We start from the raw sequence: 18,969 nt of genomic DNA, 5'->3' as shown, positions 1-18,969 counted from the left end.
TAGAATATACACCGGAAGTTGACAATTCCGCGACAAAATCGCGATTTATAAATAGAGCGTAGTGTGCTGTGTGACGTCACATGCAACCATTGTTAGGTCTTTATTATATTTGCAACGTCATAATGTGTTTCAGCGACCGCTATGTGAGTTATGGTAGGGCAATTGTTGATTGTGACGTTGATGATCCTTCGATGCTACGCGATTCCACAATTATGTACAGGTAATTATAACGTAATAATATTAAGTATTGTTGTCTTATTGTTACTCAAAGATGTTTTTTGAAACATCGCGTTTCAGTGTTTCTGCATAAAATCAAAATAAAATTAAATAATTTTCTCCAATTATGACGTAACAACGATCAGTGTTACCGAATATATTTCGATGTTTCGTGATACATTTTGTAGCGTGACAATTGATCAATTACGTCATAGTTAATTTGCAAAACGATGCAATTGTTTTCGATTGTTACGTCATAAAGTGTTCTTAACGTTTAACCCATTATGACGTCACAATGAGCAAAGAATCGAAATTGTTTGAAATCGATTCCAATTGGTCGATTGTAAAAACAAACAGCCTTCAATTACCGCAGTGTTGCCTACGATATATTTACCCGGCAACACTGCCAACTTGTTTGATCTACCGCGGCAAACGCGATTCGACGATTGAGTAAAAACATCGAAATATTTTTGTAAAGATTCGACCGCGATTGATCTTCTTGGTCTCGCATTGGGGGAATCCCCGGATCGTCCAGGCATCGAGGTCGTTGATGACGTCATAAAGGGATACAGGTAGAACAATCCACATGATTATGACGTCATGTAACCCCATTGTTTCAGGTTCGACGAAAGCGCGCGGTTGCTCGGTGTTGATAGTGACGTCATATTCACCCATTGTAACAAATTTCCCGCCGAATTTTCGTTCATTGTGACGTATAAACAGCACGTGGAACCGAAACAAAGCGAGTTTGTGATGTCACTATTAGCTCAGGTTGGTTGTGACGTCATAATACCCTAATTGTATACGTAACAATGTGTTTGTTAGAATCGTCGAAATCTGCTTGTTGCGATTCGTATTCACCGCGATCGATTGTTCTTCGATTATGCTGGTAGTGATGTCATAAAGAGATCTGTGAGTTGCCGAATCCCAACTTCCGGTTCGTGGAAGACGATGATTGTGACGTTGGCTGACGGCATTGTTAAGTTCACGCTCGACTGCGGACAACCAACAGTAGTGTGAGTTCATTCATGATGTCATAATTCATTTTGTGATGTCATAATTCGTCGGGGATCTCCCCCTTGTTGTCACGTGTTTGTCACGCTTGAGCGACCTCGTGCGGCGAAAGCGGAAGTTATTGTTTAAATGGCGTTCGTAAGTGTGACGTAACAATGGGATCCCACACCAACTTTGATCGAAACCGAATCCGCGATTCCGCGATTTTATGCGAAACAACCCTCCGTGACGTAACAATCGCTTAAACCGGAAATTAAATTTTTATTTTTGAACATCTGTTCAACATTGATGGGATATAAACGAGAGAATGTAAGAAAAAGGCACCCGCTATGTTAACTACGTCATAATGCTTGTTTGTTTCCATTGTTACGTAAACAAAGAACAATTACAATTCTCAAATAAGGGTAATAGCCCTGTGTGTTACGTCACAAAGCAATATTCTAAATTATGACGTATAACGGCTTCAAATGCAACGCGGTAGAGATGAAAGAAAGATTTGTCTTTATTCCCAGCAACGGTTAAAGCATTGTTACGTCGGCTTCCATTATTCCATAATAGAGTCATTATATCGCGAACATTAAATATTTGCGGCGGGTTATACACTCGTCGTAAACCACGGCGGCGAATCGCTTTGAAATTATTCCTCGTAAATTTCATCGACGCGACTGTTTTCAATCGCTACTGTTACGTCATAGACGTAATTATGTTGCATTCCTCACGTGGTACAAAAGTGTTGCCGAGTAAGTAATTTCAAATATCTTTAAGTTTTTATATGGTAACACTGCTTGTGTGTTTGCAGCTCTAATCGTCTATGACGTCACAAATGGCGTGACAGTGTTGCCCACAAACAATCATGGAAACACTGGTAAAACATCAAGGAGATAATGTGTCACGTGATTATCTTGGCTCATTCAAGGGGGATTCCCACCATCGAGAACTTACAATAAATAATATTTCATTTTTTCAAGAAAATTTTACTTTGGGCATAAAGTCAAAAAATTCGCGGAATTCGGCGACGCTATTGATGTGTTGAGAGGTCTATGTGACGTCACAGTACACGCGGCTTCTCTTATTACGCAACAATGCACTTTCTGCAAACGATCGTTAAATGCGCGAATTCATGTTGCTGCAAACGCCATGATTGATCACTGTGACGTCACAATGAGCTTTATTTGTAAACAAACATGACGTCACAGTGTGTGATTGTTTGCGAATAAGTGTGTTTACTTTTCCCGCGATTTTTTTTTCAGAAAATTGAAGGAAGATTTCCCGAGTAAATTAAACTTGCGAAACACGAGGTTCTATATCGCCAGCAAGCGGTCAAAGATGAAAAGGTTCACTGGATTATTAAGAGAAGTGCGGTTGCTGCCGGGCGCGGATGCAGCGAATCGCGTCTGTCAATCAAATCCTGTCCAACCAATAAGAGGTAACAACGACTCGGTTCATTGAACGTTGTATGACGTCATATTACTCGCAGCACACGTCACAATTGAAGGGGAATCCCCGATAGATGAATGTACATCACAAAGAAAAGGCATTATGACGTATAAGCAGGATATGACGTTGGAAGTTTGTACAGGAACCAAATATCGAAAAGTTCGCGCGGGTAACAATCAACTATTATGGCGTCATACATCTTAATTACTTCAAATGACGTCACACAGGATTGGATCGCATGGATTACGTCATCGACTACGCCGACATTGACGCAAGAAGTAATTCAACTTCCATAGAAATCTTTAATATTTGGGGCGTCGGAACTTTCCTCGCTACAGCTAATAAAGATCATGGCGCGCAAAATTATTCTGAAATATTTCTCTGGGATCCGATTGGTCGAAAGTTTGACATTCACCAAACATTGAGGACGCAATCGGCCACTAGGTGGAAATATTTCGACATCGGGCACGAGGTGGGGTGGTATACTATTTCTATTGTCATCAATATGTTTATATTGTTTCTATTTCCAGAATTTCTTAGTGGTCGCCAATTATGGGGGTTTGGGGGTTCCCCTAGTCTCCAGCGTCATCTACCGGTGGTCACGACGGCGGGGGTTGTTCATGCGCCACCAGGTGTTGGCATCATCACGTGCTCGTGACGTGGATGCGTTCGACCATGACGGGGAAACTTTCCTTGTTCTTGTCAATCATAATACTGGAGGTTGTGATGTCATAATTGATTATAACACGTCATAATGTTGTAATGTCATAATGTTGTTACGCAGGTATGTGGAATGTGACGTCGATAGTTTACAAATGGAACCCGACGGGTCGATGGTTCGAACCCCATCAAAGTATATTAACATACGGAGCATTGGGGGTTACCCACTTTCAAGTTCTTTCATATTCGTGCATTGCGATCGCCAACGCTTTCGATGGAACAACCAGTGTGTTGGAGTCCGTCATATATTGCATGGCCGGCCAGCATTTTATACCCGTTCAGTACATTGAGGTGAATGTGTGTATTGGGGTGAATGTGTGTAATATATTGGGGTGAATGTGTGTAATATATTGGGGTGAATGTGTGTAATATATTGGGATGAATGTGTGTATTATATTGGGATGAATGTGTGTAATATATTGGGATGAATGTGTATAATATATTTGGATGAATGTGTGTAATATATTGTGATGAATGTGTGTAATATATTGGGGTGAATGTGTGTAATATATTGAGATGAATGTGTGTAATATATTGTATTGTGTATTATATTGGGATGAATGTGTGTAATATATTGGGGTGAATGTGTGTAATATATTGAGGTGAATGTGTGTAATATATTGGGATGAATGTGTGTAATATATTGGGGTGAATGTGTGTATTATATTGTATTGTGTATTATATTGGGATGAATGTGTGTAATATATTGGGGTGAATGTGTGTAATATATTGAGGTGAATGTGTGTAATATATTGGAATGAATGTGTGTAATATATTGGGGTGAATGTGTGTAATATATTGAGGTGAATGTGTGTAATATATTGTATTGTGTATTATATTGGGATGAATGTGTGTAATATATTGGGGTGAATGTGTGTAATATATTGAGGTGAATGTGTGTAATATATTGGGATGAATGTGTGTAATATATTGGGGTGAATGTGTGTAATATATTGGGATGAATGTGTGTAATATATTGGGGTGAATGTGTGTATTATATTGTATTGTGTATTATATTGGGATGAATGTGTGTAATATATTGGGGTGATTGTGTGTAATATATTGAGGTGAATGTGTGTAATATATTGGGATGAATGTGTGTAATATATTGGGGTGAATGTGTGTAATATATTGGGATGAATGTGTGTAATATATTGGGATGAATGTGTGTAATATATTGGGGTGATTGTGTGTAATATATTGGGTTGAATGGTTGTATTGGGGTGAATGTGTGTAATATATTGGGGTGAATGTGTGTAATATATTGGGGTGAATGTGTGTATTATATTTGTGTGTAATATATTGGGGTGAAATGTGTGTATTGGGGTGAATGTGTGTAATATATTGGGGTGAATGTGTGTAATATATTCGGGTGAATGTGTGTAATATATTGAGGTGAATGTGTGTAATATATTGGGATGAATGTGTGTATTGGGGTGAATGTGTGTATTGGGGTGAATGTGTGTATTGGGGTGAATTTGTGTATTGGGGTGAATGTGTGTATTATATTCGGGTGAATGTGTGTAATATATTGAGGTGAATGTGTGTAATATATTGGGATGAATGTGTGTATTGGGGTGAATGTGTGTATTATATTGGGGTGAATGTGTGTAATATATTGGGGTGAATGTGTGTATTGGGGTGAATGTGTGTAATATTTTGGGGTGAATGTGTGTAATATATTGGGGTGAATGTGTGTAATATATTGGGGTGAATGTGTGTATTATATTGGGTAGAATGTGTGTAATATATTTGGGTGAATGTGTGTATTGGGGTGAATGTGTGTATTATATTGGGTTTAATGTGTGTAATATATTGAGGTGAATGTGTGTATTGGGGTGAATGTGTGTATTATATTGGGGTGAATGTGTGTATTATATTGGGTAGAATGTGTGTAATATATTGGGGTGAATGTGTGTAATATATTGGGGTGAATGTGTGTAATATATTGGGGTAAATGTGTGTAATATTTTGGGGTGAATGTGTGTAATATATTGGGGTGAATGTGTGTAATATATTGGGGTAAATGTGTGTATTGGGGTGAATGTGTGTATTATATTGGGGTGAATGTGTGTAATATATTGGGGTGAATGTGTGTATTGGGGTGAATGTGTGTATTGAGGTGAATGTGTGTATTGGGGTGATTGTGTGTATTGGGGTGAATGTGTGTATTGGGGTGAATGTGTGTATTGGGGTGAATGTGTGTAATATTTTGGGGTGAATGTGTGTAATATATTGGGGTGAATGTGTGTAATATATTGGGGTGAATGTGTGTAATATATTGGGGTAAATGTGTGTATTGGGGTGAATGTGTGTATTATATTGGGGTGAATGTGTGTAATATATTGGGGTGAATGTGTGTATTATATTGGGTAGAATGTGTGTAATATATTTGGGTGAATGTGTGTATTGGGGTGAATGTGTGTATTATATTGGGTTTAATGTGTGTAATATATTGAGGTGAATGTGTGTATTGGGGTGAATGTGTGTATTATATTGGGGTGAATGTGTGTATTATATTGGGTAGAATGTGTGTAATATATTTGGGTGAATGTGTGTATTGGGGTGAATGTGTGTATTGGGGTGAATGTGTGTATTATATTGGGTTTAATGTGTGTAATATATTGAGGTGAATGTGTGTATTGGGGTGAATGTGTGTAATATATTGGGGTGAATGTGTGTATTGGGGTGAATGTGTGTATTGGGGTAAATTTGTGTATTGGGGTGAATGTGTGTATTATATTCGGGTGAATGTGTGTAATATATTGAGGTGAATGTGTGTAATATATTGGGGTGAATGTGTGTATTATATTTGTGTGTAATATATTGGGGTGAAATGTGTGTATTGGGATGAATGTGTGTATTGGGGTGAATGTGTGTAATATATTCGGGTGAATGTGTGTAATATATTGGGGTGAATGTGTGTAATATATTGGGGTGAATGTGTGTAATATATTGGGGTGAATGTGTGTATTATATTTGTGTGTAATATATTGGGGTGAAATGTGTGTATTGGGATGAATGTGTGTATTGGGGTGAATGTGTGTAATATATTGGGGTGAATGTGTGTAATATATTGGGGTGAATGTGTGTATTATATTTGTGTGTAATATATTGGGGTGAAATGTGTGTATTGGGGTGAATGTGTGTAATATATTGGGGTGAATGTGTGTAATATATTCGGGTGAATGTGTGTAATATATTGAGGTGAATGTGTGTAATATATTGGGATGAATGTGTGTATTGGGGTGAATGTGTGTATTGGGGTGAATGTGTGTATTGGGGTGAATTTGTGTATTGGGGTGAATGTGTGTATTATATTCGGGTGAATGTGTGTAATATATTGAGGTGAATGTGTGTAATATATTGGGATGAATGTGTGTAATATATTGGGGTGAATGTGTGTAATATTTTGGGGTGAATGTGTGTAATATATTGGGGTGAATGTGTGTAATATATTGGGGTGAATGTGTGTAATATATTGGGGTAAATGTGTGTATTGGGGTGAATGTGTGTATTGGGGTGAATGTGTGTAATATATTGGGGTGAATGTGTGTATTGGGGTGAATGTGTGTATTGGGGTGAATGTGTGTAATAAATTGGGGTGAATGTGTGTAATTTATTGGGGTGAATGTGTGTATTGGGGTGAATGTGTGTATTATATTGGGGTGAATGTGTGTAATATATTGGGGTGAATGTGTGTAATATATTGGGATGAATGTGTATTGGGTGAATGTGTGTAATATATTGGGGTGAATGTGTGTAATATATTGGGGTGAATGTGTGTATTGGGGTAAATGTGTGTAATATATTGGGGTGAATGTGTGTAATATATTGGGGTGAATGTGTGTAATATATTGGGGTGAATGTGTGTATTGGGGTGAATGTGTGTAATATATTGGGGTGAATGTGTGTATTGGGGTGAATGTGTGTAATATATTGGGGTGAATGTGTGTAATATATTGGGGTGAATGTGTGTATTGGGGTGAATGTGTGTATTATATTGGGGTGAATGTGTGTATTGGGGTGAATGTGTGTAATATATTGGGATGAATGTGTGTATTGGGGTGAATGTGTGTATTGGGGTGAATGTGTGTATTGGGGTGAATGTGTGTAATATATTGGGGTGAATGTGTGTATTGGGTGAATGTGTGTATTGGGTGAATGTGTGTAATATATTGGGTGAATGTGTGTAATTATTGGGGTGAATGTGTGTATATATTGGGGTGAATGTGTGTATTGGGGTGAATGTGTGTATTGGGGTGAATGTGTGTAATATATTGGGGTGAATGTGTGTAATATATTGGGGTGAATGTGTGTATTGGGGTGAATGTGTGTAATATATTGGGGTGAATGTGTGTATTGGGGTGAATGTGTGTATTGGGGTGAATGTGTGTAATATATTGGGGTGAATGTGTGTAATATATTGGGGTGAATGTGTGTATTGGGGTGAATGTGTGTATTATATTGGGGTGAATGTGTGTATTGGGGTGAATGTGTGTAATATATTGGGATGAATGTGTGTATTGGGGTGAATGTGTGTATTGGGGTGAATGTGTGTAATATATTGGGGTGAATGTGTGTAATATATTGGGGTGAATGTGTGTATTGGGGTGAATGTGTGTATTGGGGTGAATGTGTGTAATATATTGGGGTGAATGTGTGTAATATATTGGGGTGAATGTGTGTATTGGGGTGAATGTGTGTATTGGTGAATGTGTGTATTATATTGGGTGAATGTGTGTATATATTGGGATGAATGTGTGTATTGGGGTGAATGTGTGTAATATATTGGGGTAAATGTGTGTATTGGGGTGAATGTGTGTAATATATTGGGGTGAATGTGTGTAATATATTGGGGTGAATGTGTGTATTGGGGTGAATGTGTGTAATATATTGGGGTGAATGTGTGTAATATATTGGGGTGAATGTGTGTATATATTGGGGTGAATGTGTGTATTGGGGTGAATGTGTATTGGGGTGAATGTGTGTAATATATTGGGGTGATATATTGGGGTGAATGTGTGTATTGGGGTGAATGTGTATTTTGGGGTGAATGTGTGTAATATATTGGGATGAATGTGTGTAAGATATTGGGGTGAATGTGTGTAATATATTGGGGTGAATGTGTGTAATATATTGGGGTGAATGTGTGTATTATATTGGGATGAATGTGTGTAATATATTGGGGTTAATGTGTGTAATATATTGGGGTGAATGTGTGTATTGGGGTGAATGTGTGTAATATATTGGGGTGAATGTGTGTATTGGGGTGAATGTGTGTATTGGGGTGAATGTGTGTAATATATTGGGGTGAATGTGTGTAATATATTGGGGTGAATGTGTATATTGGGGTGAATGTGTGTATATTGGGGTGAATGTGTGTAATATATTGGGGTGAATGTGTGTATTGGGGTGAATGTGTGTAATATATTGGGGTGAATGTGTAATATTGGGGTGAATGTGTGTATTGGGGTGAATGTGTGTAATATATTGGGGTGAATGTGTGCAATATATTGGGGTGAATGTGTGTAATATATTGGGGTGAATGTGTGTATTGGGGTGAATGTGTGTATTGGGGTGAATGTGTGTAATATATTGGGGTGAATGTGTATATTGGGGTGAATGTGTGTATTGGGGTGAATGTGTATTTTGGGGTGAATGTGTGTAATATATTGGGATGAATGTGTGTAAGATATTGGGGTGAATGTGTGTAATATATTGGGGTGAATGTGTGTAATATATTGGGGTGAATGTGTGTATTATATTGGGATGAATGTGTGTAATATATTGGGGTGGATGTGTGTAATATATTGGGATGAGTGTGTGTAATATATTGGGGTGAATGTGTGTATTATATTGGGGTGAATGTGTGTATTGGGGTGAATGTGTGTATTAGGGTGAATGTGTGTATTATGTTGGGGTGAATGTGTGTAATATATTGGGGTGAATGTGTGTATTATATTGGGGTGAATGTGTGTAATATATTGGGGTGAATGTGTGTAATATATTGGGATGAATGTGTGTATTATATTGGGGTGATTGTGTGTATTGGGGTGAATGTGTGTATTATATTGGGATGAATGTGTGTAATATATTGGGGTGAATGTGTGTATTATATTGGGGTGATTGTGTGTATTGGGGTGAATGTGTGTATTATATTGGGATGAATGTGTGTATTATATTGGGGTGATGTTGTTATTGGGGTGAATGTGTGTATTATATTGGGATTAATGTGTGTAATATATTGGGGTGAATGTGTGTATTATATTGGGGTGAATGTGTGTATTATATTGGGGTGAATGTGTGTATATTGGGGTGAATGTGTTGTAATATATTGGGTGAATGTGTGTATATTGGGTGATTGTGTGTATTGGGGTGAATGTGTGTATTATATTGGGATTAATGTGTGTAATATATTGGCGTGAATGTGTGTATTATATTGGGGTGAATGTGTGTATTATATTGGGGTGAATGTGTGTAATATATTGGGGTGAATGTGTGTAATATATTGGGATGAATGTGTGTATTATATTGGGGTGATTGTGTGTATTGGGGTGAATGTGTGTATTATATTGGGATGAATGTGTGTAATATATTGGGGTGAATGTGTGTATTATATTGGGGTGATTGTGTGTATTGGGGTGAATGTGTGTATTATATTGGGATGAATGTGTGTATTATATTGGGGTGATTGTGTGTATTGGGGTGAATGTGTGTATTATATTGGGATTAATGTGTGTAATATATTGGGGTGAATGTGTGTATTATATTGGGTTGAATGTGTGTAATATATTGGGGTGAATGTGTGTATTATATTGGGGTGAATGTGTGTAATATATTGAGGTGAATGTGTGTAATATATTGGGGTGAATGTGTGTATTGGGGTGAATGTGTGTATTGAGGTGAATGTGTGTAATATATTGGGATGAATGTGTGTATTATATTGGGATGAATGTGTGTAATATATTGGGATGAATGTGTGTATTATATTGGGGTGAAAGTGTGTATTATATTGGTGTGAATGTGTGTATTATATTTGGATGAATGTGTGTAATATATTGGGGTGAATGTGTGTATTATATTGGGATGAATGTGTGTAATATATTGGAGTGAATGTGTGTAATATATTGGGGTGAATGTGTGTATTATATTGGGGTGAATGTGTGTAATATATTGGGGTTAATGTGTGTAATATATTGAGGTGAATGTGTGTAATATATTGGGGTGAAAGTGTGTAATATATTGGGGTGAATGTGTATATTGGGGTGAATGTGTGTATTGGGGTGAATGTGTGTATTATATTGGGGTGAATGTGTGTATTGGGGTGAATGTGTGTAATATATTGGGGTGAATGTGTATATTGGGGTGAATGTGTGTATTGGGGTGAATGTGTGTAATATATTGGGGTGAATGTGTGTAATATATTGGGGTGAATGTGTATATTGGGGTGAATGTGTGTATTGGGATGAATGTGTGTATTATATTGGGGTGAATGTGTGTATTATATTGGGATGAATGTGTGTAATATTTTGGGGTTAATGTGTGTATTATATTGGGATGAATGTGTGTAATATATTGGGGTGAATGTGTGTAATATATTGGGGTGAATGTGTGTATTATATTGGGTTGAATGTGTGTAATATATTGGGGTGAATGTGTGTAATATATTGGGATGAATGTGTGTAATATATTGGGGTGAATGTGTAATATATTGGGATGAATGTGTGTATTGGGATGAATGTGTGTAATATATTGGTGTGAATGTGTGTAATATATTGGGGTGAATGTGTGTATTATATTGGGATGAATGTGTGTATTGGGATGAATGTGTGTAATATATTGGGGTGAATGTGTGTATTATATTGTGATGAATGTGTGTATTATATTGGTGTGAATGTGTGTAATATATTGTGATGAATGTGTGTATTATATTGGGATGAATGTGTGTAATATATTGGGGTTAATGTGTGTAATATATTGGAGTGAATGTGTGTATTGGGATGAATGTGTGTAATATATTGGGGTGAATGTGTGTATTATATTGGGGTGAATGTGTGTATTGGGATGAATGTGTGTAATATATTGGGGTGAATGTGTGTATTATATTGTGATGAATGTGTGTATTATATTGGTGTGAATGTGTGTAATATATTGTGATGAATGTGTGTATTATATTGGGATGAATGTGTGTAATATATTGGGGTTAATGTGTGTAATATATTGGGGTGAATGTGTGTATTGGGATGAATGTGTGTAATATATTGGGGTGAATGTGTGTAATATATTGGGGTGAATGTGTGTATTGGGATGAATGTGTGTATTATATTGGGATGAATGTGTGTAATATATTGGTGTGAATGTGTGTAATATATTGTGATGAATGTGTGTATTATATTGGGATGAATGTGTGTAATATATTGGGGTTAATGTGTGTAATATATTGGGGTGAATGTGTGTATTGGGATGAATGTGTGTAATATATTGGGGTGAATGTGTGTATTATATTGGGGTGAATGTGTGTATTGGGATGAATGTGTGTATTGAGGTGAATGTGTGTATTGGGGTGAATGTGTGTATTGGGATGAATGTGTGTAATATATTGGGGTGAATGTGTGTATTGGGATGAATGTGTGTAATATATTGGGGTGAATGTGTGTATTATATTGGGGTGAATGTGTGTATTGGGATGAATGTGTGTAATATATTGGGGTGAATGTGTGTATTGGGATGAATGTGTGTAATATATTGGGGTGAATGTGTGTAATATATTGGGGTGAATGTGTGTATTGGGATGAATGTGTGTAATATATTGGGGTGAATGTGTGTAATATATTGGGGTGAATGTGTGTATTGGGATGAATGTGTGTAATATATTGGGGTGAATGTGTGTATTATATTGGAATGAATGTGTGTATTATATTGGGGTGAATGTGTGTATTGGGATGAATGTGTGTAATATATTGGGGTGAATGTGTGTAATATATTGGGGTGAATGTGTGTATTGGGATGAATGTGTGTAATATATTGGGGTGAATGTGTGTATTGGGATGAATGTGTGTAATATATTGGGGTGAATGTGTGTATTGGGATGAATGTGTGTAATATATTGGGGTGAATGTGTGTATTGGGATGAATGTGTGTAATATATTGGGGTGAATGTGTGTATATATTGGGGTGAATGTGTGTATTGGGATGAATGTGTGTAATATATTGGGGTGAATGTGTGTATTATATTGGGGTGAATGTGTGTATTGGGATGAATGTGTGTAATATATTGGGGTGAATGTGTGTATTGGGGTGAATGTGTGTATTATATTGGGGTGAATGTGTGTATTGGGGTGAATGTGTGTATTGGGGTGAATGTGTGTATTGGGGTGAATGTGTGTATTGGGGTGAATGTGTGTATTATATTGGGGTGAATGTGTGTAATATATTGGGGTGAAAGTGTGTAATATATTGGGGTGAATGTGTATATTGGGGTGAATGTGTGTATTGGGGTGAATGTGTGTATTATATTGGGGTGAATGTGTGTAATATATTGGGGTGAATGTGTATATTGGGGTGAATGTGTGTATTGGGGTGAATGTGTGTATTATATTGGGGTGAATGTGTGTAATATATTGAAATGTGTGTATTATATTATATATTGAATGTGTGTATTATATTGGGGTGAATGTGTGTATTATATTGGGGTGAATGTGTGTATTGGGGTGAATGTGTGTATTGGGATGAATGTGTGTAATATATTGGGGTGAATGTGTGTATTGGGATGAATGTGTGTATTATATTGGGGTGAATGTGTGTATTGGGATGAATGTGTGTAATATATTGGGGTGAATGTGTGTATTGGGGTGAATGTGTGTATTATATTGGGGTGAATGTGTGTATTGGGGTGAATGTGTGTATTGGGGTGAATGTGTGTATTGGGATGAATGTGTGTAATATATTGGGGTGAATGTGTGTATTGAGGTGAATGTGTGTATTGAGGTGAATGTGTGTATTGGGGTGAATGTGTGTATTGGGATGAATGTGTGTAATATATTGGGATGAATGTGTGTATTGAGGTGAATGTGTGTATTGGGGTGAATGTGTGTATTGGGATGAATGTGTGTAATATATTGGGGTGAATGTGTGTATTGGGATGAATGTGTGTAATATATTGGTGTGAATGTGTGTATTATATTTGGGTGAATGTGTGTATTATATTGGGTTGAATGTGTGTAATATATTGGGGTGAATGTGTGTATTATATTGGGGTGAATGTGTGTAATATATTGAGGTGAATGTGTGTAATATATTGGGATGAATGTGTGTATTGAGGTGAATGTGTGTATTGGGGTGAATGTGTGTAATCTATTGAGATGAATGTGTGTAATATATTGGGGTGAATGTGTGTATTGGGATGAATGTGTGTAATATATTGGTGTGAATGTGTGTAATATATTGGGTTGAATGTGTGTATTATATTTGGGTGAATGTGTGTATTATATTTGGGTGAATGTGTGTAATATATTGGGGTGAATGTGTGTATTATATTTGGGTGAATGTGTGTATTATATTTGGGTGAATGTGTGTATTATATTGGGATGAATGTGTGTAATATATTGGGGTGAATGTGTGTATTGGGATGAATGTGTGTATTATATTGGCGTGAATGTGTGTAATATATTGGGGTGAATGTGTGTAATATATTGGGGTGAATGTGTGTATTGGGGTGAATGTGTATATTCGGGTGAATGTGTGTAATATATTGGGGTGAATGTGTGCAATATATTTGGGTGAATGTGTGTAATATATTGAGGTGAATGTGTGTAATATATTGGGGTGAATGTGTATATTGGGGTGAATGTGTATATTGGGGTGAATGTGTATATTGGGGTGAATGTGTGTATTGGGGTGAATTTGTGTATTGGGGTGAATGTGTGTAATATATTGGGGTGAATGTGTGTAATATATTGGGGTGAATGTGTGTATTATATTGGGATGAATGTGTGTAATATATTGGGATGAATGTGTGTATTATATTGGGGTGAATGTGTGTAATATATTGGGGTGAATGTGTGTAATATATTGGGGTGAATGTGTGTATTGGGGTGAATGTGTGTATTGGGGTGAATGTGTGTATTGGGGTGAATGTGTGTAATATATTGGGGTGAATGTGTGTAATATATTGGGGTGAATGTGTGTATTATATTGGGATGAATGTGTGTATTATATTGGGGTGAATGTGTGTATTATATTGGGATGAATGTGTGTAATATATTGGGGTGAATGTGTGTAGTATATTGGGATGAATGTGTGTATTATATTGGGGTGAATGTGTGTATTATATTGGGATGAATGTGTGTAATATATTGGGGTGAATGTGTGTATTATATTGGGATGAATGTGTGTATTGGGGTGAATGTGTGTAATATATTGAGGTGAATGTGTGTATTGGGGTGAATGTGTGTATTATATTGGGGTGAATGTGTGTAATATATTGGGGTGAATGTGTGTATTATATTGGGATGAATGTGTGTATTATATTGGGGTGAATGTGTGTATTATATTGGGATGAATGTGTGTAATATATTGGGGTGAATGTGTGTAGTATATTGGGATGAATGTGTGTATTATATTGGGGTGAATGTGTGTATTGGGGTGAATGTGTGTAATATATTGAGGTGAATGTGTGTATTGGGGTGAATGTGTGTATTATATTGGGGTGAATGTGTGTAATATATTGAGATGAATGTGTGTAATATATTGGGGTGAATGTGTGTAATATATTGGGGTGAATGTGTGTAATATATTGGGGTGAATGTGTGTAATATATTGGGATGAATGTGTATAATATATTTGGATGAATGTGTGTAATATATTGGGGTGAATGTGTGTAATATATTGGGGTGAATGTGTGTATTATATTGGGATGAATGTGTGTATTATATTGGGATGAATGTGTGTAATATATTGGGGTGAATGTGTGTAATATATTGGGGTGAATGTGTGTAATATATTGGGGTGAATGTGTGTAGTATATTGGGGTGAATGTGTGTATTATATTGGGGTGAATGTGTGTAATATATTGGGATGAATGTGTGTAATATATTGGGGTGAATGTGTGTAATATATTGGGGTGAATGTGTATATTGGGGTGAATGTGTATATTGGGGTGAATGTGTGTATTGGGGTGAATGTGTTTATTGGGGTGAATGTGTGTATTATATTGGGGTGAATGTGTGTAATATATTGGGGTGAATGTGTGTATTATATTGGGATGAATGTGTGTATTATATTGGGGTGAATGTGTGTATTATATTGGGATGAATGTGTGTAATATATTGGGGTGAATGTGTGTAGTATATTGGGGTGAATGTGTGTAATATATTGGGGTGAATGTGTGTAGTATATTGGGGTGAATGTGTGTATTATATTGGGGTGAATGTGTGTAATATATTGGGATGAATGTGTGTAATATATTGGGGTGAATGTGTGTAATATATTGGGGTGAATGTGTATATTGGGGTGAATGTGTATATTGGGGTGAATGTGTGTATTGGGGTGAATGTGTGTATTGGGGTGAATGTGTGTATTATATTGGGGTGAATGTGTGTAATATATTGGGATGAATGTGTGTAATATATTGGGGTGAATGTGTGTATTATATTGGGGTGAATGTGTGTAATATATTGGGGTGAATGTGTGTATTATATTGGGATGAATGTGTGTATTATATTGGGGTGAATGTGTGTATTATATTGGGATGAATGTGTGTAATATATTGGGGTGAATGTGTGTAGTATATTGGGATGAATGTGTGTATTATATTGGGATGAATGTGTGTATTGGGGTGAATGTGTGTAATATATTGAGGTGAATGTGTGTATTGGGGTGAATGTGTGTATTATATTGGGGTGAATGTGTGTAATATATTGAGATGAATGTGTGTAATATATTGGGGTGAATGTGTGTAATCTATTGAGATGAATGTGTGTAATATATTGGGGTGAATGTGTGTATTGAGGTGAATGTGTGTATTGGGGTGAATGTGTGTAATATATTGGGGTGAATGTGTGTAATATATTTGGGTGAATGTGTGTATTGGGGTGAATGTGTGTAATATATTTGGGTGAATGTGTGTATTGGGGTGAATGTGTGTATTATATTGGGATGAATGTGTGTAATATATTGGGGTGAATGTGTGTATTATATTGGGGTGATTGTGTGTATTGGGGTGAATGTGTGTATTATATTGGGGTGAATGTGTGTAATGGGTTTAATGTGTTACTATGTGCACCCAGTTTATTTATAATGAATTCCATGTTAGGCGCCTATGGTGGGTATGCAAGGTGTGCCCTTTATACTCAACCACACACATTTACCTCCATGTTGTTCACAGACAATGGGTGCGGCAGATTGGGAATTTTTTGTCATTGGCGACCAATATTTCCTCGCTGTAGCGAATAACGCGGTTTTTACAACTGACCAATCACAAACCACCACAATGTCGGTTATTTACGAACTGAATATTCGAGACCAGCGGTTTTACGAATATCAACGGATACAAACGCATGGGTGAGGATGCTTTACCAATATTAACCGTGGCAATTTTATCAAATGCATCAATCAGGGTCAATGACATCGAATACTTTTCAATCGGAAATCAACATTTTATAATTGCTGCGAACACCAAACCCCCAGTTGGCAGTAGAGAGGTTACAAGCGTGATTTACAGGTTAGATTCTTTCTCCCCTGTTATTTAACATAGCGTAGTTTGGCTGTTTTAACTAATCTGATCTTCGCTATCGTGTAGATGAGGTTTAAATGTTTTTGTTTCAGATGGATGGGTTTGGAGAAGTTCGTTCGCGCGCATGAGTTGTCGGTGGGGAGTTGCACTGACTTCGATTACGTTCAAATCAACGACGAACATTTCCTTGCTGCAGCAAACCCTCGAGGAACAAGATCTAAGTTTTACAAAATAGTCACATATTAATCGCATTACCTACGCATGTATTCAGCATATCGTGTTGCGACCAACAACACAGTTGAGCAGGCTCAACATTACTGTGACATAACAGTTATTCTCAACAAACAGCATCTTAGTTTTGGCAAAATAATCGGACAAACATTCCTTACAAAATTATGTTCTACCTCCCAGGGAATTAGGTCGACTTACCTCAAGTTTTTACCTCCGCACAAAAACGCTTGGTGCGCGCTGCCAAGCTAGTTCTGATCTTTCAGTTTTTATTTATATTCCATCGTGTGTTAGTTTTGTGATAATTTTTTATTTACCCCCCAATCACGTGTCACCTTTCAGTTTTACAACTTTCTATTTTTTACTTCCCTTTCAAAGGACACTCAGCATAACTTTCTACTTTTTGTCGATTTTGTTTGAAATTTATTTTCAAATTTCATGAACGCCTTAAAAACATTAAACAAACATATATTTACAAAACATAAAGCAAAACATTTATGAAAGTTTTGGGCATTCTGGGCTCAGGAAGTTTCTCGGCATCACCAACCCTCCTTGCTTGTCACTGTGGAACACGATGTTACGACGGGAAATTTAAATAATAATCACCAGCAACTTACACATCTTCTTGTAAATGCGAAATAACCCCCTCGATCTGTGATTGAGATATCTCGCCACCCAAACTTGCCAGATATTGATACAACTCCTTAAACAATGTGAACTGGATCCGACACGCGCCACCGTCGGGATCCGTCGTCAAAATCTGACAAATTAATCTCATTCCTTCCGTGATATTCTGTGGATAAATAATTTTTTGCAAATCTTGCCCACATCACCCAAACCCAACTTACCCCACCACCAAGGTGACTGCACGTTACAGCAAAGAATTTGATAAATTCAACTTCCTCAGCGAAGCCTCCTGATTGGACGATTTCCGACAGTTGTTGCTTCGGCAACCCAAGCTCCGCCCACTTTTTCCCTAACAATCCAAGCGTGACAACGTTTTTATCTTTTAGTTGCTGATAAATAATTTCTAGCAGGCCAGCTGTAAGCCCAGTGGCTCCGGGTTCAAGTCTCCGCTTGACAGGAAGTGCTTCTCCAGTTGCAAGGGCCGTGAAATATCTACGGCAACAAATGACAACGCAACAATTATATTTAGTGCGAGGTAAATTATAATTAAAATAAAAGTGCAAGTGAAGAATCCTTACGGTATTTGCTAACTATCAATAACCTGTAACTAGTGAACACTTTCCGGAGGATTCTTCACAAGCCAAACATATATTTCGTCAATAACTCACATCAACAGTCTGTGCTGTATATTATATATAAATTAGAGACTGATGATGCTAATTATTTTCGAAACATATCGTCAGTAAACTATTAGTTGGGTTTTTTGTTCCCTATTCAGCAACACTAACTACTTGTTTACAAACTGTTACAATAAATTTAAAACATAAAACTTACGCTGCGGACCAAGCAAGAACGTCTTGTGGTTGAGTTCGAATCGCAGCTTTAGTAAATTGTTTTAATATATCTGGTAACTCCGGTGGAATATTAATTTGTTGCGCGCAGTACATAGTTTCTGGTGGAGCCATCTTAAAACTTTACAAACTAATCGTAAA

General features: G+C 36.9%; 2 protein-coding genes across 2 annotated transcripts in view; one reads left to right on the top strand and one right to left on the bottom strand.

Annotated features, from left to right (window-relative positions):
- Positions 1-17,746, top strand: part of LOC149730485 (thrombospondin-type laminin G domain and EAR repeat-containing protein-like) — a 22,619-nt gene extending 4,873 nt beyond the window's left edge. The window contains exons 2-13 of the mRNA XM_089883884.1: positions 134-220; positions 695-788; positions 837-987; positions 1,042-1,232; positions 2,481-2,656; positions 2,708-2,836; positions 2,895-3,139; positions 3,198-3,387; positions 3,452-3,678; positions 16,775-16,950; positions 17,006-17,110; positions 17,215-17,746. Coding sequence (XP_089740010.1) covers positions 151-220; positions 695-788; positions 837-987; positions 1,042-1,232; positions 2,481-2,656; positions 2,708-2,836; positions 2,895-3,139; positions 3,198-3,387; positions 3,452-3,678; positions 16,775-16,950; positions 17,006-17,110; positions 17,215-17,368 — 1,908 coding nt within the window. The 5' untranslated portion in view covers positions 134-150 and the 3' untranslated portion in view covers positions 17,369-17,746. The remainder of the gene's footprint in view (positions 1-133; positions 221-694; positions 789-836; positions 988-1,041; positions 1,233-2,480; positions 2,657-2,707; positions 2,837-2,894; positions 3,140-3,197; positions 3,388-3,451; positions 3,679-16,774; positions 16,951-17,005; positions 17,111-17,214) is intronic.
- Positions 17,744-18,969, bottom strand: LOC149730484 (ropporin-1-like protein). Its single transcript, XM_089883918.1, has 4 exons — positions 18,812-18,969; positions 18,199-18,469; positions 17,968-18,143; positions 17,744-17,912 (listed from the first exon to the last, which is right to left on the bottom strand). Exons 1-4 carry the CDS (start codon positions 18,940-18,942, stop codon positions 17,846-17,848), a joined length of 645 nt encoding a protein of 214 aa, XP_089740044.1. The 5' UTR covers positions 18,943-18,969; the 3' UTR covers positions 17,744-17,845.

This window comes from Ciona robusta, chromosome 9 (assembly GCF_009617815.1).
Source record: "Ciona robusta chromosome 9, ASM961781v2".
NCBI classification, from domain to species: domain Eukaryota; kingdom Metazoa; phylum Chordata; class Ascidiacea; order Phlebobranchia; family Cionidae; genus Ciona; species Ciona robusta.
The sequence above is the reverse complement of the archived record's forward strand: the minus strand, read 5'-3'. Positions and strand labels throughout refer to the sequence as shown.

Excerpts from the sequence above, each read along its gene's own strand:
- LOC149730484 (XM_089883918.1), bottom strand. The coding sequence starts at position 18,942 with ATGGCTCCACCAGAAACTATGTACTGCGCGCAACAAATTAATATTCCA. Across the intron at positions 18,470-18,811 it reads GTTCTTGCTTGGTCCGCAGC|ATATTTCACGGCCCTTGCAA; the intron begins GTAAGTTTTATG and ends TTGTTGCCGTAG. Across the intron at positions 17,913-17,967 it reads TCGCATTTACAAGAAGATGT|TGACAAGCAAGGAGGGTTGG; the intron begins GTAAGTTGCTGG and ends CGTGTTCCACAG.